The 17,373-nt window shown below is 36.4% G+C and overlaps 3 protein-coding genes across 4 annotated transcripts in view; 1 reads left to right on the top strand and 2 right to left on the bottom strand.

The window, feature by feature from the left end:
• Positions 1 to 5,841, top strand: part of LOC107567883 (protein KTI12 homolog) — a 14,923-nt gene extending 9,082 nt beyond the window's left edge. Inside the window, exons 2-8 of the mRNA XM_016253661.1 lie at positions 1,766 to 1,820; positions 2,082 to 2,137; positions 2,223 to 2,302; positions 3,360 to 3,519; positions 3,625 to 3,687; positions 3,809 to 3,877; positions 5,586 to 5,841. Coding sequence (XP_016109147.1) covers positions 1,766 to 1,820; positions 2,082 to 2,137; positions 2,223 to 2,302; positions 3,360 to 3,519; positions 3,625 to 3,687; positions 3,809 to 3,877; positions 5,586 to 5,729 — 627 coding nt within the window. The 3' untranslated portion in view covers positions 5,730 to 5,841. The remainder of the gene's footprint in view (positions 1 to 1,765; positions 1,821 to 2,081; positions 2,138 to 2,222; positions 2,303 to 3,359; positions 3,520 to 3,624; positions 3,688 to 3,808; positions 3,878 to 5,585) is intronic.
• Positions 5,842 to 8,973: 3,132 nt separating this feature from the next.
• Positions 8,974 to 10,479, bottom strand: LOC107567886 (cholesterol 25-hydroxylase-like protein 1, member 1). Its single transcript, XM_016253663.1, has 2 exons — positions 10,124 to 10,479; positions 8,974 to 9,616 (listed from the first exon to the last, which is right to left on the bottom strand). Exons 1-2 carry the CDS (start codon positions 10,333 to 10,335, stop codon positions 8,974 to 8,976), a joined length of 855 nt encoding a protein of 284 aa, XP_016109149.1. The 5' UTR covers positions 10,336 to 10,479.
• Positions 10,480 to 11,987: 1,508 nt separating this feature from the next.
• Positions 11,988 to 17,373, bottom strand: part of LOC107567892 (uncharacterized) — a 13,771-nt gene continuing 8,385 nt past the window's right edge. Inside the window, exons 7-12 of one of the 2 annotated variants that reach the window (XM_016253670.1) lie at positions 14,813 to 15,041; positions 14,483 to 14,600; positions 14,141 to 14,252; positions 13,890 to 14,001; positions 12,974 to 13,086; positions 11,988 to 12,443 (exon numbers count right to left, since the gene is read on the bottom strand). In XM_016253670.1, coding sequence (XP_016109156.1) covers positions 12,371 to 12,443; positions 12,974 to 13,086; positions 13,890 to 14,001; positions 14,141 to 14,252; positions 14,483 to 14,600; positions 14,813 to 15,041 — 757 coding nt within the window. In that variant the 3' untranslated portion in view covers positions 11,988 to 12,370. Of the gene's footprint in view, positions 12,444 to 12,577; positions 12,658 to 12,973; positions 13,087 to 13,889; positions 14,002 to 14,140; positions 14,253 to 14,482; positions 14,601 to 14,812; positions 15,042 to 17,373 lie in introns of those variants that run through there. The other variant, XM_016253671.1, reaches the window with a different exon arrangement.

The following is a 17,373-nucleotide window of genomic DNA, read 5'->3' as shown; positions in this document are numbered from 1 at the left end:
AAATTGACCCTTATGACTGGTTTTGTGGTCCAGGGCCACATATTTAAATTTTAAAGTAGACATTGGATGCAAAATTCACTTTTACATGGTGTTTGCTTTGCATAGTTGCATAGAAATGTATGGACACAACCACCCTACAATGATAAAAATCCATTCCTTCCTTTTTTTTTTTTTTCCCCCAAAATCCCAAAATCCTAAACGGTCTCAATTATCAAGCCGTTTAGATTTTCTGAGCAGTATGACGTCATATTGTTCAGGCCCCGCCCACAACCGCCACTTAGGGCGCAGTGCATTAGTTTTGTTTTTAATGGTAATGCGCCACTGAATACACCTAAATTCGTTTATGTCTGCACAAATAGTTTTACTCCAGACTGCTTTCTGAACGAGGGACAGTTCAAGGCAGGTTTTGTTAAAAAGTTTAAACTTAAGGATAGATCAGTACCCAATGTTCGTGATCCAGCTGCACTTCCAGAAGAAGTAAGTCTGACACTTTATATTTTTTTATGATTATTTGCAAATCGCCTTTGCTGAAAGGGGTGGGTGAGCAGAGCTCATTAGCATTTAAAGAGACATGCCCCAAAATGAGTCGCTGTGAACAGAGCAAGGTAAAAAGGGTGTTGTTTTACACGACCACTGAGGGATTTTAACGAGAGTATGTTGCAGACCGTTCATGAAGACCCTAAAGAATCATACCAACTTGTGGAAGATCAATGTCCCCTTTGAAGCACAGCCACCACAAAATCAGACTTACTTTGAGATCATTCTGAGGTTAAATACATATTTAAAATCATAACAAGAAAGATATATAAAAAATATTTTATGACCGTAAACACTGAATCTCGGAATCTAACAATGAATTGGAAAAAAAGAGTTCATCTTTAAAAAATGAAGCATAGCTAAGCTATACATAAACCCATATAGGAAATAAAAGAGTTATCAAATATGTTCTAAACTCCTGAAACATTGGTGTTTCATATTTTAGAGCAGTCACTGCAATTTATGAAAGAAATCAATTAAATCTGTATGTGGGAGTGTGTGTGTGAAAAAAAAGCAGATGTTAACCCCCTGTGTAATCCTTAACATTTTCATGAGTAACTGTAATTTAATTACAGATTTTTTCTCAGTAACTCTAACTGATTACAATTACTTTTATTTTGTAATTAAATTACGTAATTCCGTTACATGTTACTAGTTACTCCCCAACACTGCCTAAAACATATGTGCTAAAGTCTTAGAATTGTATGTACAACATGTATTCATGTTGTTGTTGTTTTTTTAAAATAAACATTTATGCTGTTTTATCATGATGTATTGAGTCATGAATATCAAAACATTTAAGGATTTATGAATTACTGTATTTGTCCAGACGAACAAAATGTTCCTCCTTTGTTTTTATTGATTTGAACTGATTTTGCACTAAAAAGCACCAGCTCTCTAATAAAGAGAGGAAGTATGTCTAATCTTATTTACATTTTTAACATTATGGAAATAATTGTTAAGGTTCATGTGCAAATATACAGTTTGGTCTAAAGTTGGAATACCACGCGTTATAGAAAAATGAAGACAAAACGTGCTGTTATAGGTCCTGCTGGGAATAATTTTACACCAATGATTACATTTGTTATATAAAAGTGTATACTTCTTTTAATAATACATTTATATAATTATAATTGTATACTAATTGTAATTATGCACTTGCATTAGAGTACAGTGAGCTACTTTTGATTGAAATAATGTTTCTTTGTACCTCTCTCTCTTTGTTTATAGGAAAGTAAATAAAGACGACATTGTGATTCTTGATTCCTTGAATTATATTAAAGGTAAATCAATGTTTACTCTGGTAAAATTAATAAATCTTTGCCTTTTATATGCATATAGTGTTATATGTTTAGTTTTATTTGACCTTTAGAAAATGATTGATCCTGTACAAGAGTACAGCACATTTCTTAAAGTGTTATATTGAGGGACATACAGACTTGAGCATTATAATAACAGAGCTTGGTCTAACAGCTGCTGTTGCATGCGGCACTCTAGATTTCAGTCTGGCGTTAGATTGAGGACTCATTTTGTTTCATTTCTAGGCTACAGATATGAGCTGTTCTGTCTTATCAAACATACACAAACACCCCATTGCTTGGTATGTGAACTCCTAAAACTCATCTCGAACACATTTCAAACTATTTTTGTATGTACTAGTTCACATAACTCTATAACCCCTGCAGGTGTACTGTTTGACGTCAACTGACGTGAGCTCAGAATGGAATAAAGGCAGAGAGGCTGATTCTCGGTACACACAGGAAATGTAAGCATTTCTTGCTTTGTTTCAGGGTAGTTATATTAAAGGAATAGTTCACCCAAACATGACAATTTACTGAAAATGTATTCACTCTCATGAAGATTATTTTTTCTTCATCTGAACAGATTTGGAGAAACTCAGCATTACATCACTTACTTACCAATGGATTGTCTGCAGTGAATGGGTGCCGTCAGTATGAGAGATAAATCAGCCATGGTTTGAACATAAAAAAGCGTTTTGATGGTGGATTTGTTTCTCCAAACATGCAGCATTTTGCTTAATAAGACTTTAATTGATTGACTGAATTCGTGATGATTACTTGTGGATTATTGTGACGTTTTTATCAGCTGTTTGGACTCATTCTGACGGCACCCATTCACTGCAGAGGATCCACTGGTGAGCAAGTGATGTAATGCTAAGTTCTCCAAATATTTTCAGATGAAAGATGGTCTGAGGTGTGTAAATATAAACAAGTTTTTTTGGTTAACTATTCCTCTAGTTGTGTGTTTCTGATATTAGGTGTACATTACCATTCAAATGTCTGGGGTCAGTAAGATGTTTTTTTTTTTTTTTAAAGATAGTAATACTTTTATTTAGCAAGCTTGCATTAAATTAATCAAAAGTGTCTGTTATGTTACAAAGATTTCTATTTAAAAAAATCCTGTTTAATTAACTTTTATTCATAAAAGAATCCTGAACAACATAGTTTTCAAAAAAAGAAAAAAAGGCAACGCAATTGTTTTCAACAGTGATAATAATCAAAGTTTCTTGATCGAATCTCACCAAATCCGTTGCTGAAATCTGATCTTATCCATCACAGGGAAAAAAAGAAAAATATTACAATAGAAAAGTGATTCTGAATTGTAATATTTCACAATAGGTGAAAAATTAACAATTGATTTGACTACTTATTTCACTAATACATGCAGCCTTGTTGAACAATCTTACTAGCCCCCAAACTTTTAAAAGGTAGTGTATTTTCAAAAGTTCATAACGTTATAAAATAAAGATGCTACATATATTATCTAAATGTAATAATCTCTTCTGTTCTTTTAAACAACAGTCTGGATGCGCTAATACTGCGTTTTGAAGCCCCTGATTCAAGGAATAGATGGGATAGTCCACTCTTTACTATTCAGCAAGGGGACTCGCTTCCATTTGAAGCCATCTGCGATGCGCTTTTCAAACGAAAAGCACCACCACCTAATCAGTCCACGAAGAACGTAAGAGTACTAGTAATGCATTATGCATGAGTGTATATTAGCATGATGTACTTTTTATTGCCCTTGAATGGATATTAGAACCTGTTTCTCGTTGCCTTTTTACAGCAACCGCTCTCATCCACAAACTTTCTGTACGAGTTGGACAAAGTTACTCAGGATGTCCTAATGGTACGATTTCCATCACTTTTAGGTGTTCTGTTATAAAAATAGAAAAGTCATTCTTACTGATTCATTGCCTGTTTGCATAGCAAGACCATCAGTATCAATAGCGTGTTGTTTTATGTCTCAGGCTGTTCTTGAGTCACAGAAGACCAGCGTCCCTGGAGATCTCATTTCCATTTCTGGAGCCACGGAAAAGATATCCTTTATTCTAGCACGTTTAGCTTTAGCTTTGAATTTCTTTCTGGAAAATGTAAAATCGTTGTCTTGCTTTGCTGAGCCACCCATCATGGCTATTTGATATATCTCACTGTGACAACACAGAAATGTCCTACCATACACAGGCAAAGCATTAGAAACGCTTACAACACGAAACCAAGATCAAGTCTGGAATTTGAATAAGCTTGACTGCAACTTCCTGACAGAAAGTTGACCCGTTTAATGTTAATTGAAGATGTGTTGTAGTAATAAACAGGTCCAGTTGGACCTATATGAATGTAATGAATACATAAACATCAAAGAATGTAATTTCTTTCTGATGCAGTTGCAGTTTGCTGGCCGTCTGTAAATGCTTTAGCATTTAGACATGTACAGAGATGGACCAGTGCAGGTGGCCCTTTGAAATAATACATGATTCAAATGGGATATTATTAGAAATTCATTTATACTCATTCTTTGTTGTCTTGCAACTAGGTTTCCAGCATATGCTACCATTCAAACGTTTAGTAAGAGATTAGTAAGATTTTTGTTTTTGAACAAATTCTATTATGCTGCTCACCAAGGTTGCATTTAATTGATCAGAAATACAGTAATATTGTGAAATTAATTTAACTTTTATTTAAATATAAATACGTAATTTTGTCCTGTTATGGCCAGTGCTGGGTAGTAACTGATTTCATGTCATTTGGATTACGTAATCAGATTCCAAAAAATTCCCTCAGCAGTGCCACAGGCTGATTGTCTCCATGCCACGCCGCACTGATGCAGTAATTCATGCAAAAGGAGCCCCTACCAAGTATTGAGTACATGTACAGTAAATGAACATACTTTCCAGAAGGCCAACAATTCACTAAAAATGTTTTTTTATTGGTCTTATGAAGTATTCTAATTTGTTGAGATAGTGAATTGGTGGGTTTTTGTTAAATGTGAGCCAAAATCATCACAATTAAAAGAACCAAAGACTTAAACTACTTCAGTCTGTGTGCATTGAATTTATTTAATACACAAGTTTCACAATTTGAGTTGAAATAAATGAACTTTTCCAAGACATTCTAATTTATTGAGATGCACCTGTATAACATGTTAAAATGCTTTAGAATTGACTTAATGATTAGCTTTTCATCAACTCATGAACCCAAGTTTGAGAAGCCCTTGCGTAATTTAATGTTTAATACATTTCATGTTGATACCAAAGAATGGAATATATATTATAGTAATCAAAAAGTAGTCCGAATACATTACTTAATGTAATCCAATAGATTACATTACTAACTACAATTTTACTTTTGTAGTTTGCAATCAGTTGTGGACTATAATTTTTAAGTTTTTAACTTTAAAATGAACTTTTCTAAGTTTAATGTTTAGTAGCCATTACTTCAGTGTCACATTTTAAAGTGCTGATTTGGTGCTCAATTATCAATTGAAAGCAGTTGTGCTGATTAATGTTTTTGTGGTATTTTTTTGTTTTACCACAAATACTTTTTTCAGGCTTCTTGGGTGAATAGAAAGCTCAAAAGAACAGTTTTGATTTGAAATGTAATTTTTTTTGTAATATTGTAAATGTATTTACGTCACTATTGATCAATTCAATGTGTCCTTGCTGAATAAAAATCCCCCCTCCAAAAAATCGATTTAATTTGTTAATGTAATGTATTGTACCTACCCAGTTTTCTTAACTTCTTCAATACATTGAATTCACAAGAAGTCTTAACATGGTGGAGTTGAGGAAACTCAGACGTCAGTTCATCAGTTACACCAAGATGCATCCGACAGAGAACATTGGACAGATTGCCAATATGTTTGTGCAGTATCTTAATAAGAGTATGCACTAACAGGTGATGTTTCTTATTAGTGTTTGTCATTCTTAAAGTCATATTTATTGTTTTCAAGTTTCAAGCATTTTAACAATGTTTTGAGTGCAATAAAATTTGTCTTTCTATGTTCTTTAATGTGCGATCTTTGATATTTACGTCAACTAGTGAAGTGATCAAATAGGAGGAAACCTTATCACCTACCAACCCAAATAAATAAGTTAAAACTCCCAACACAGGTAACTATTCAGCCGTCACTATACTGGGGCACTAGGACCCACACAGACCACAGGGTGAGCACCCCCTGCTGGCCTCAATAGCATCTCTTCCAGCAGCAACCTAGTATTCCCAGGAGGAGAGCTGCAGAGTGATAGCTACTGGAGAAATACATTATAAAAGAAAAATAGTTATTTTAAATTGGAATAATATTTTACAATATCACTGTTTTTTGTTCATCAAATGCAGCCTTAGTGAGCATAAGAGACTTCTTTTAAAAACACCTTACTGACTCCAAACTTTTGAACGGTGGTGTATATTTTTAAAATTCTATGTCTGAGACTTTGCATATTTACGTTTTCTTTTCTCTTTTTCTGTAAAGATCTAGTGGCACATTAATCCACACATTAAACAAAATAAGCATTATGTGATTAACAGTTTGACGAAATGCTGTTGAATCATTATGAAACTTTACAAAACATTCTATCATGAAATTTCTCTCTTTGCACAGTTAGTGCTACTTTTCTCTAAAAGCAGTTCAGGGTTTACACATTGTACAAGTGTTATTTATTTATCTATCCCCATTTCAAAGAGATTTACAAGGAAATACTGTCAAAGTTCATATCCCGTAGAGAAATATTCGACTTTTTAATCTGTAATAAACTCTTGGTAGTGTTTTGGAGGAAAGCACTAGCTTTGGGGGTATTGAAAATGCCCTTCTCTTTAAACTTCGCCAGCTCAGTAATCGGGTTAGTTACCAGATATTATGTTGTTGTACATAACTACTGTAAAGCTGTAAAATATCAGACCATTGGCTGTAACTAATGCGAGGACGAGGGTTGTTATGTGCGACCACCTTCTGGCTGCTGGTTATTGGAATAAATTTCAGATTTAGAGATTTTGCTATATGTGCTTATTTTCTGCATTTCTCTTCTTTGCTAGCATGATTAAAATGTTTAAATGTAAATGTGTGTCTTATATACTGTATAGGGCAACAGATTATTTTTTCATAAGAAAAATGGACTGCATATTTAATCTTCTGAAATTTCACTGCAAGACATGCACAATAAAATATACAGAAATGTTCTTTATTCATGTAACCATATAGAATGCAGACAAAAATACAAGAATAGAAAAATACAATATTTATACAAGAATTGAAATGCTTTATATTTGCTTTTCTAGGCATTTCAAGCGCTTTATATTGTGAGGAGTGATCTCCTCATCCATCACCAGTGTGCAGCATCCATCTGGACGATGTGACGGCAGACATAGTGTGCCAGAACGCCCACCACACACCAGCTTATTGGTGGAGAGGAGACAGAGTGATGAAGCCAATCAGTAGATATGGGGATGGATGATCAAAGGCCAATGGGCAAATTTGGCCAGGATGCTGAGGTCACACCTCTACTCTTTTCAAAAAACATCCTGGGATTTTTAATGACCACAGTGAATCAGGACCTCGGTTTAACGTCTCATCTGAAGGACAGTGCTTGTTGACAGTATAGTGTCCCCGTCACTATACTGGGGCACTAGGACCCACACAGACCACAGGGTGAGCACCCCCTGCTGGCCTCAATAGCATCTCTTCCAGCAGCAACCTAGTATTCCCAGGAGGAGAGCTGCAGAGTGATAGCTACTGGAGAAATACATTATAAAAGAAAAATAGTTATTTTAAATTGGAATAATATTTTACAATATCACTGTTTTTTGTTCATCAAATGCAGCCTTAGTGAGCATAAGAGACTTCTTTTAAAAACACCTTACTGACTCCAAACTTTTGAACGGTGGTGTATATTTTTAAAATTCTATGTCTGAGACTTTGCATATTTACGTTTTCTTTTCTCTTTTTCTGTAAAGATCTAGTGGCACATTAATCCACACATTAAACAAAATAAGCATTATGTGATTAACAGTTTGACGAAATGCTGTTGAATCATTATGAAACTTTACAAAACATTCTATCATGAAATTTCTCTCTTTGCACAGTTAGTGCTACTTTTCTCTAAAAGCAGTTCAGGGTTTACACATTGTACAAGTGTTATTTATTTATCTATCCCCATTTCAAAGAGATTTACAAGGAAATACTGTCAAAGTTCATATCCAGTAGAGAAATATTTGACTTTTTAATCTGTAATAAACTCTTGGTAGTGTTTTGGAGGAAAGCACTAGCTTTGGGGGTATTGAAAATGCCCTTCTCTTTAAACCTCGCCAGCTCAGTAATCGGGTTAGTTACCAGATATTATGTTGTACATAACTACTGTAAAGCTGTAAAATATCAGACCATTGGCTGTAACTAATGCGAGGACGAGGGTTGTTATGTGCGACCACCTTCTGGCTGCTGGTTATTGGAATAAATTTCAGATTTAGAGATTTTGCTATATGTGCTTATTTTCTGCATTTCTCTTCTTTGCTAGCATGATTAAAATGTTTAAATGTAAATGTGTGTCTTATATACTGTATAGGGCAACAGATTATTTTTTCATAAGAAAAATGGACTGCATATTTAATCTTCTGAAATTTCACTGCAAGACATGCACAATAAAATATACAGAAATGTTCTTTATTCATGTCTTCTTTGCTAGCATGATTAAAATGTTTAAATGTAAATGTGTGTCTTATATACTGTATAGGGCAGGGGTGGCGAATGTCGGTCCTGCCACAGCCCTGCAGAGTTTTGCTTCAACCCTAATCAAACACACCTGAACAAGCTAATCAAGGTCTGAACAGTTACTAGGAAGCTACAGGCAGGTGAGTTTTAATTAGGGTTGGAGCTGAACTCTGCAGGGCTGCGGCTCTCCAGGACCGGAGATCGCCACCCCTGGTATAGGGCAACAGATTATTTTTTCATAAGAAAAATGGACTGCATATTTAATCTTCTGAAACTTCACTGCAAGACATGCACAATAAAATATACAGAAATGTTCTTTATTAATTTAACCATATAGAATGCAGACAAAAATACAAGAATAGAAAAATACAATATTTATACAAGAATTGAAATGCTTTATATTTACACAGATTAAAGGTTTAAAACCGATGAAGCCGTCTACTTCTCTTTATCAATTTTCTTTGACGGTTTCACTGTTACAGCAGTGCCAAAGAGTCTGTCCCAGTGACTAAAGAAAGGTGCAAAGTTGCTGCTGGGTTTCTGGTGATGTATATCATGGGCCATCGCTCCTCCAAGAAGCCCAAAAGGAACCAGGTGGCCAGGCAAATAAGGCAGGTCGTAGCCGATATGGTCTTCCACAGACATCCAAATGCTGAAAACAGAGAGAGTCCATATTGTCAGAGGATGGCACTTGAGCAGGATGGGGTCGATGTTGCTCCAGAAGCCCACCGTCATCAGCTCCACAGCGCTGAGGTGCTGGGTGGACCAGGAGAACGGCGAGATATAATTGTGATGGATGGCGTGGACCCATCTATACAGGTGAGGGTTTTTGTGGTGCGCCAAGTGCCAGAAGAAGTACTGGGTGTCAAAGATGAGCAAAACACCCAACGCGCCAGAGATCAGTTCCCATACTGTTGGAGCAACTGCAGGAAGTGGAGGCGCAGGCATCACCACATTGGATATCAACACAGTCGGAAGCACAAAAACTAAATGATTGTACACCGCTGTTCCCAGAGTCCTCAGCATCATGGCGACGGTGGGACGGCGCTGCTTTTGGATCTTGTACTCAAAGAGAGGAGCTCTCTCTCCCAAGACATCTAAGCCCAAAAGGAACCAGGTGGCCAGGCAAATAAGGCAGGTCGTAGCCGATATGGTCTTCCACAGACTTCCAAATGCTGAAAACAGAGAGAGTCCATATTGTCAGAGGATGGCACTTGAGCAGGATGGGGTCGATGTTGCTCCAGAAGCCCACCGTCATCAGCTCCACAGCGCTGAGGTGCTGGGTGGACCAGGAGAACGGCGAGATATAATTGTGATGGATGGCATGGACCCATCTATACAGGTGAGGGTTTTTGTGGTGCGCCAAGTGCCAGAAGAAGTACTGGGTGTCAAAGATGAGCAAAACACCCAACGCGCCAGAGATCAGTTCCCATACTGTTGGAGCAACTGCAGGAAGTGGAGGCGCAGGCATCACCACATTGGATATCAACACAGTCGGAAGCACAAAAACTAGATGATTGTACACCGCTGTTCCCAGAGTCCTCAGCATCATGCCGATGGTGGGACGGCGCTGCTTTTGGTCTTGTACTCAAAGAGAGGAGCTGTCTCTCCCAAGACATCCAGGATGGCGAAGGGGACGCTGAAGATGAAATAGCAGGAGAAGGCGAGCAGCACTGGGAAGAATGGAGACGAGACCAGGGTGTAGTGCTGGAATAACAGGAAGTCCCACAGGGGCTGAAGAAGATGGTCAGAAGCCTTGGAAGTTGGGAGCCGAAGAGCAACTTCAGTGATGTTCCACATTCTGCTGCTATAGATTGAGCAAATGCAAGTGAATGCTGATGGGAATAACCCAGCCCTATTTATACTGCTGAGCCAGACTTGGACCTCCTATCAAGCCATGATAGGGCACTTTCACTTCGGTTTTCTCAGCCAATACCCCACAACCCAACCTTTCCAAGACATGAAACGAGACCGCTAGAAAACAAATGTTATGCTGGATTACTTCCTTCAAATCCTGGTGCACTTTCACTTCGGTTTTCTCAGCCAATACCCCACAACCCAACCTTTCCAAGACATGAAACGAGACCGCTAGTAAACAAATATTATGCTGGATTACTTCCTTCAAATCCTGGCGCAAAAGAACAGCTTTCCCAAAAACCCAAGTCTCTCAGTCTCTTTAGTGTCTGGGTTATTGAACGGACCATTTCTCTTCATTCTGAATCTACAGCTGATACAACCAAATAGAAATAATAAATAAAAAAGCTTAACTTTACTTAAGACATTTAAATGTAACTGTTACCAAAACCCTAGCAAGGACCTTCTACTCTGCAGATGACAAAATAACTGTTTCCACCAATTCTCCTGCTTTGGTACAACCAAATAATCAAATAATAACCCAAAATACATTTAGATTTAAATAATAGTTCAAATGTAACTTTACCTATTACCAATAACATAGCATTGACCTTCCACTACCTAGAAGACAAAATAATAAAACAGTTCAACAAAGAATCAAGGGTGTGTAAAGTTTTGAACTGGGCCATTGTGTAAATTCAGTTAATTTGTCTTGTGGACTATATGTAAACATCTTTTATGTGAAAATAGCTCATTCAGGGCAGTACAATAAATAATCTCCCCACTTTATTGAATTTACAGCTTTGGTACAACCGAATAAATATGAATAAAAAAAAAATCATGCAAGTATAAATAGTAGCTTGGATATAACTTGTGCTATTACCAATAACCTAATAAGGACATTCTATGATCCAGATGACAATTTACACCAATCATTCGGTTTCAAAGAATCAGTAAACTTTTTGAACTGGGTCATTTTTGTAAATTCATTTATTATTTTGTCTTTTGGACGATATGTAAACATCTGTTGTGTATTTCTCATAGTTCAATCATAAAGCTCTAGATGGCACAGACTGATAGGTCATGCAATCGGCTAGCAATCACATCATTTACTACATAGCACAAGCTCATGATTCTTCAGCCAATTAAATTTCTTGCTCAACATTTACAGTAAATAGTCTGGTTCAGTATTTGTTATAAGCTTGTTCTACAGCGCGCTATGAGAGGTCCTCTGAAACCCTCCACCTCCCCCAGCTCCACCTGTCTAGATCTGCTATGGAATTTATGTATGCCCATTCATACAACAGTAACACATCTTACATGTTCAAAGCAGCAGCAGTGTTTGTAGCAGATCTAGTCCACCAAGTTTTTTAAACATAATATTTTTAAATTATTAACATTTTGCGGATTCAAGAGTGTGTAAACTTTTGACTAAAACTGTACATATCCCATTCCATATTAATAATAACAACAACAAAAATATTTTTGTACATAATTTTATTTCAATTGCAATCATAGAAAATGCACAGACATATTTAGCTTATTACAAGTATCCATAATTTGACTTGGTTGCATTTTGAAAATAAATTAATAAGAGAGAGAAGATGTCCAGTGACGAAGTAAAAATAATGATAAAATCTCACATCATAATGACTGTAACCTTTAGCAAACTTCTGAAGTCTAAATTACTTTTGACTAGCATCATTTCAGGTATTCGTAAGCAATCTAAAACCAAAGATGTATTGAATTTATGCACATGTAATATGTTTTTTTCTACAAGCAAAAAAAAAAAGAGAGGAGATGTACAAAAAGTGGGAACAGTTTCCATGTTATGCTGAATATATGTATGCTGTATATGTATGCTGTATGTTTTTTTAATCATTTGAAAAGAAATCTAAAAATGTGATTTGATGACTTAAACATGTTTAAGTACCTGGCCATGTATCATCTGATTGGCTCAAAATAAGACCCTTTGGTATCTTTAATTAATTTTTTCTTGATTCTTTTTCTTTGCCACCGTTTTACATGTACTGGCGTATTTTTGCCGGTCGTTCCTATATAGAAAAATAAGATAATTAATAATAATAAATGATAAGTGCATATACAGTTCAGAGACAAAAAAACATGATCAGGCCATATTTGGTCCAATTTGTTTAGAACACATGGGTGCAAAAAAAAACTACCATATTTTACGCTTGTCAACAACTATTAGTTTAAGGTTAAATGTGGGATATCACTTATGGGTCAAGTTTTTGGGTGGGGGGAAATCTATGAAAAAAAAATTTTTCAATTAGTATTTTAATGACTATTGTTTGTTTTTCATTTTCTTTTTTTTAATGTTTATTTGTTAAAATGTAAGTTTTATATGTTTGTATTTAAAAAAAGAGTTATTACAAGTGATTGTCTGTTAAAATGTCTTAAAAATAAAAATATTTAAACCATAAGGTTAATTGTGACACTGTACATAAAGTATTGATCAAACAAAATATATGGCATTGCAACATATATAATAGTAAGTAAATGTTATACTCCGCTATATTTCACTGCCACAGGGTTTATAAAGTATTGGGAAATCAGCACATACCTGCTCATCTTAACCTTGTTTCTACAGCCCTGTCCGCCCTCCCAGTGGCTTGTGAAGGCCGCTCTTGTCATCATACCTCCACAACTAATGCATGGTTTACCATTGTTGTATGGCTAGAAGAAGAAAATAAAACAATATGTCAAAAGTTATAAGTATATTAGAAACCAGTGGTTCTCAACTGGTGAGTTGAGACCCAAAAGGTGTGTTCAGATAAAGTTAAAAAAACAAATCGAAATGCAAAATGCAATCATTCCTATATATTTTTTGTTAATGTCAAAGGCCACTCTAATATTTTGATGCAAAATCGTTTGCAACAGACAGTTTGCACATTATGTCTCATTCTCAAAAACTTTGGGGGAAAAAATGGAGGTTCACATGAAGCATGGATAAACAGTTTGTGCCAACCACTTTGCTTACACTGTAAATCATTTTCTTGAAATCACCGAAATTCTAAATATTTAGAATCAAAGCGATTTTTCCCAAAAATATGTACAATCTAAAAACATTTAGAATTAAAAATATTTTCATACATCACAATTCATTTCAATAGTAAAATTGTTTAATTCTAAATGCTTTAGATTCTAAATGCTTTAAGAAAAAGTAAATTAGTTTGGTACCGTGTCATCATTTGATGTCCAATGGAAAATCTAGATACTGAAGAAAAACCAGACAAAACCCGTTGCTGACTCATTCTTGTTTTGGGAACTAATGTCTTGCATTCTTGTTCGTCTTGGCAAAATTTGGGTCAAATCCTTTTTGCTGCACTCAGTGTTGTAATGTTTCCAAAAACCACAGGTTTAAATAAGCAGAAACCCTGTCTAATTTGCCTCTAATTTCAATGCAATATCTGGGTTAAGGGGGTTTGAGGTGAAAATAATCCTCATCCAGTCAGCCGGACGGCTTTTCTCCTGCTGACCTGCTCTTTGGCACAATAACCGCAGATCATTCTGGTGGCCAGCTCCATCAGATGGTCCTGATCTTCATCATGGCACAAGTCACATGGGTACACCCGACCACAGCACGGAAATCTAGCAGAAGAGACAGTTAATACAAGACGTCTGCCCTAAATATGAGCCAAGGGCACATTATAGGTCAAACAAGAGGATGTGGCGCTTTATGCTACAAAATAAACCTCTTACAGACCCAGACAATGTTCCTGGTAGTTACCTTAGCCACCGGTGACTTTGTTTGAAATGCCTGCAGGCCCCTTTATTGGGTAGAGGTTTCCCTTGCTGAACCGCAGGGTCTCTGTAGCGTTGAGTGTATTGGGCAGCTGCACCTGTAAGTTCAGTAAATAACAATAATTTGTTACATTTAAATGCCGTTTTTCACACTCAATACCAGTGGGTCTCCTGTCCTCGTCTGACCAGACTTAAACTCGCTAAGCTTCAGTGGGAAACCTGGTGCTGGCGGTAAATAATCCCTCACAGCGAGACTAACTCTAGGACAACAGTGCACAAGAAACAAGAACTGGACAGAATCAGTGAGGATATAGGACAGGGTTCAGACCTGTCTGATTTCTGGGTTCTGGCTGAATGAACTGGAAACGTGTCGCCTCCACAAAAATGCTGAGTTTGGTATGACAATGTTGGCAGTTTTGCTCCCAGTTTTGCCCAGAAGTCAGATTCTAGAGAAAAAAATAAGAAAATAAAAGTGAGAGAGAACAATTGAAAATAATATCACATGCTTCTCTTGTTTTTCTTTTCCAGAAAAACATATTGCTGATGAGATGTATTTATCTGACAGTGTCAAATTGTAGGGCTGACAAAGTAATGTTAAATCATTATATATATGAAGTATATGATGTCAATTGTCATCTTCAGTAAATCTTCATCAGACCTGAATTGTGTCCTCCTTGTTGCAGTTAAGGCAGCCCACACTGAACACAGATTCCTTCAGTACCAGATCAACAGGTGCAACTGCGTTAAGGTCCAGGTAGCCCAAAACATCACTGTAGTGGTGCAGCATACTGGGTCTAAAGGCAGCCCTGATCCCTGCTTGACACTTCTCACACTGAGCAGTACAGGTCAGACGCCCCGTCAGGGTCAGGTCAGAATCAACTTTACACCTACAAGGAGGGGCACATGGTTACTTTGCACTCTTGCCTGGGGGCATTTTGTGATAAATCAGTCCTCTACAGAAATAAGAGGCCACGTTTGGAGTGGACCTGGTATTGACATCAAACTTGGGTAATCCAATCAGAAATCCACAGCTCTAAATAGAGGTACATTTAGAAACATTTAAAGGGGTCATATGATGTTGCTAAAAAGAACATTATTTAGTGTATTTGGTGTAATGAAATGTGTTTATGTGGTTTAAGGTTCAAAAAACACATTATTTTCCACATACTGAAGATTCTTGTTTTTCCTCTATGCCCGGCCTTTCTGAAACGTGTCAATTTTTACAAAGCTCATCGTTCTGAAAAGCGAGGTGTGCTCTGATTGGCCAGCTATCCAGTGCGTTGTGATTGGCTGAATACCTCAAGCGTGTGACGGAAATGTTACGCCCCTTACCATATTGTGATGCCCTGTCAGGCCGGAGCGACGAGACAAAAACATTAAAACCCATTATAAACGAGGAATTTGTTGCATCCAGTGGGGACATAATTACTGATTATAATGACTTATACTGTATTTTTACGCATTGCGTTGCATCGTGCCACGCAAACATAAAACCATGTCAGCATTTGTGATCAGAGAAATGACAAACAACAAGCGCTACTCTACACTGCTCAAAACTCGCGTTTGAATCATCAGTGGCAAATCCTTTAAATATGAAAACGTACTTACAGTGTGAGAGTCAGAACAGCCGGCATTGTAGTCTATTCTCCCAGGATCAGGAAATAGTCCTCCATAAAATGCGCTGGACACATCTGAATATTTGGGTTGAAGGCTTCTGGAACAGTGTTGTAAAATAAAGAATATCTCTTTGGGTTTGAGACTTTAGTCTTTGCAACTTTAGGGATCTTATCTACGCACGAACAGCTTGTAACACTCCAAAGAGAAAGGAAAACTTGAAATCGCATCATATGACCCTTTTAAAAAACTATCTGTGATCCAATCTTATAAATGAAATTCGGAGATGGTGAGAAATTTATGTGACCACATCTTCCTGATGCGATATCTCACAACAGCAAAGGACTGCCCACTCACCTTCCACACAATCGTTCCTTTACAAGCTTTTGAAACGTTGCCTGGTATACATAGCTAGAAAGGGATACAATGCTACATTTGTGTAATAACTATAAGTAGATTTTTAGTTCTAATATATAACATATAGTTACTATACATGTATACAATGCCCGGTCAAAAAATGTCGCCATCTGGATTTAAATAAGCAAATACATACGATTTTATGATATTATTGCAGTGATAAATATGTTTCTGGCATGTTGTATGTTTGGCAACAATTCTTTTAACCCTAACTGGTGCAGTGTGTAGTTTTTTCCCCCCAAACCACCATGACAGAACATGTACCCATGTTCATATTCCAGGAAGACAAAGCCAAGATTCATCAGGCACAATTTGTGAAAGATTGGCCACCACAGAGTCCTGACCTTAACTGGAGTCGACTTTACACTGCTTGTCCAAAAAAAAAAAAGGTGCACTCTCTAATATTGGGCCACCTTTAGCTCTGATTATATTGGGCATTCTTTGTGGCAATGTACATTTCGACAGCGTCAAGCAAAATCAAAGCATTTATTTCCATCAAGAGTTGCATTAATTTTGGGCCGAGATCTTGTAATGACAACGGGAGATTCGAACCACTCTGTAAAGTCGACTCCACACATCCTCAAGACTTTCAATAGGGTTATACACTGTGGTGGCCAATTCATACAACAAAATGATTCTTCATGCTCACTGAACCACTATTTCACAAACTGAGCATGGTAAATCTTGGCATTTTCATCCTGGAATATATACACATAAGCATGTCTTCCAAGATTGTCTGACAGGAATCAGTTAGGTCAGTTGCATCAGTTAGGGTTAAAAGAATTGTTGCAAAACATATAACATGCCAGAAATCACTGCAATAATGATCCGATCCTAAATTCTTCAGTATTTACTTATTTAAATCCAAATTTAAATAATATGGCTTATTAAAATCCAAACGTAATTGTTTTTTGGCTAAGCGGTATATATAAATACATATATAAATTAGGGCTGCCAAATCGATTTGTCAAGATTAATCAATTCAAAATAAAAGTTTGTTTACATATACTATATGTGTTTGTACTGTGTATATTTATTATGAATATATAAATACACGCACATTCATGTATACATTAAGGAGAAATGTTAGATTTATATGTAAAATATTTCTATTTCTATGTGTTTACATACAAATATTTTTGAAAAAAAAAAAAATATATATATATATGTGTATGTATTTATATATAT

The sequence above is a fragment of the Sinocyclocheilus grahami genome, unplaced genomic scaffold (assembly GCF_001515645.1).
Source record: "Sinocyclocheilus grahami isolate Dianchi unplaced genomic scaffold, SAMN03320097.WGS_v1.1 scaffold1194.1, whole genome shotgun sequence".
Classification (NCBI taxonomy): domain Eukaryota; kingdom Metazoa; phylum Chordata; class Actinopteri; order Cypriniformes; family Cyprinidae; genus Sinocyclocheilus; species Sinocyclocheilus grahami.
This window is presented reverse-complemented; position numbering and strand designations above follow the sequence as displayed.

Bases quoted from the DNA above. Each gene is read 5' to 3' on its own strand.
- LOC107567886 (XM_016253663.1), bottom strand. From the start codon at position 10,335: ATGTGGAACATCACTGAAGTTGCTCTTCGGCTCCCAACTTCCAAGGCT. The intron at 9,617-10,123 runs GTACAAGACCAA...CTTGGGAGAGAG, and splicing joins GAGACAGCTCCTCTCTTTGA to AGCTCCTCTCTTTGAGTACA.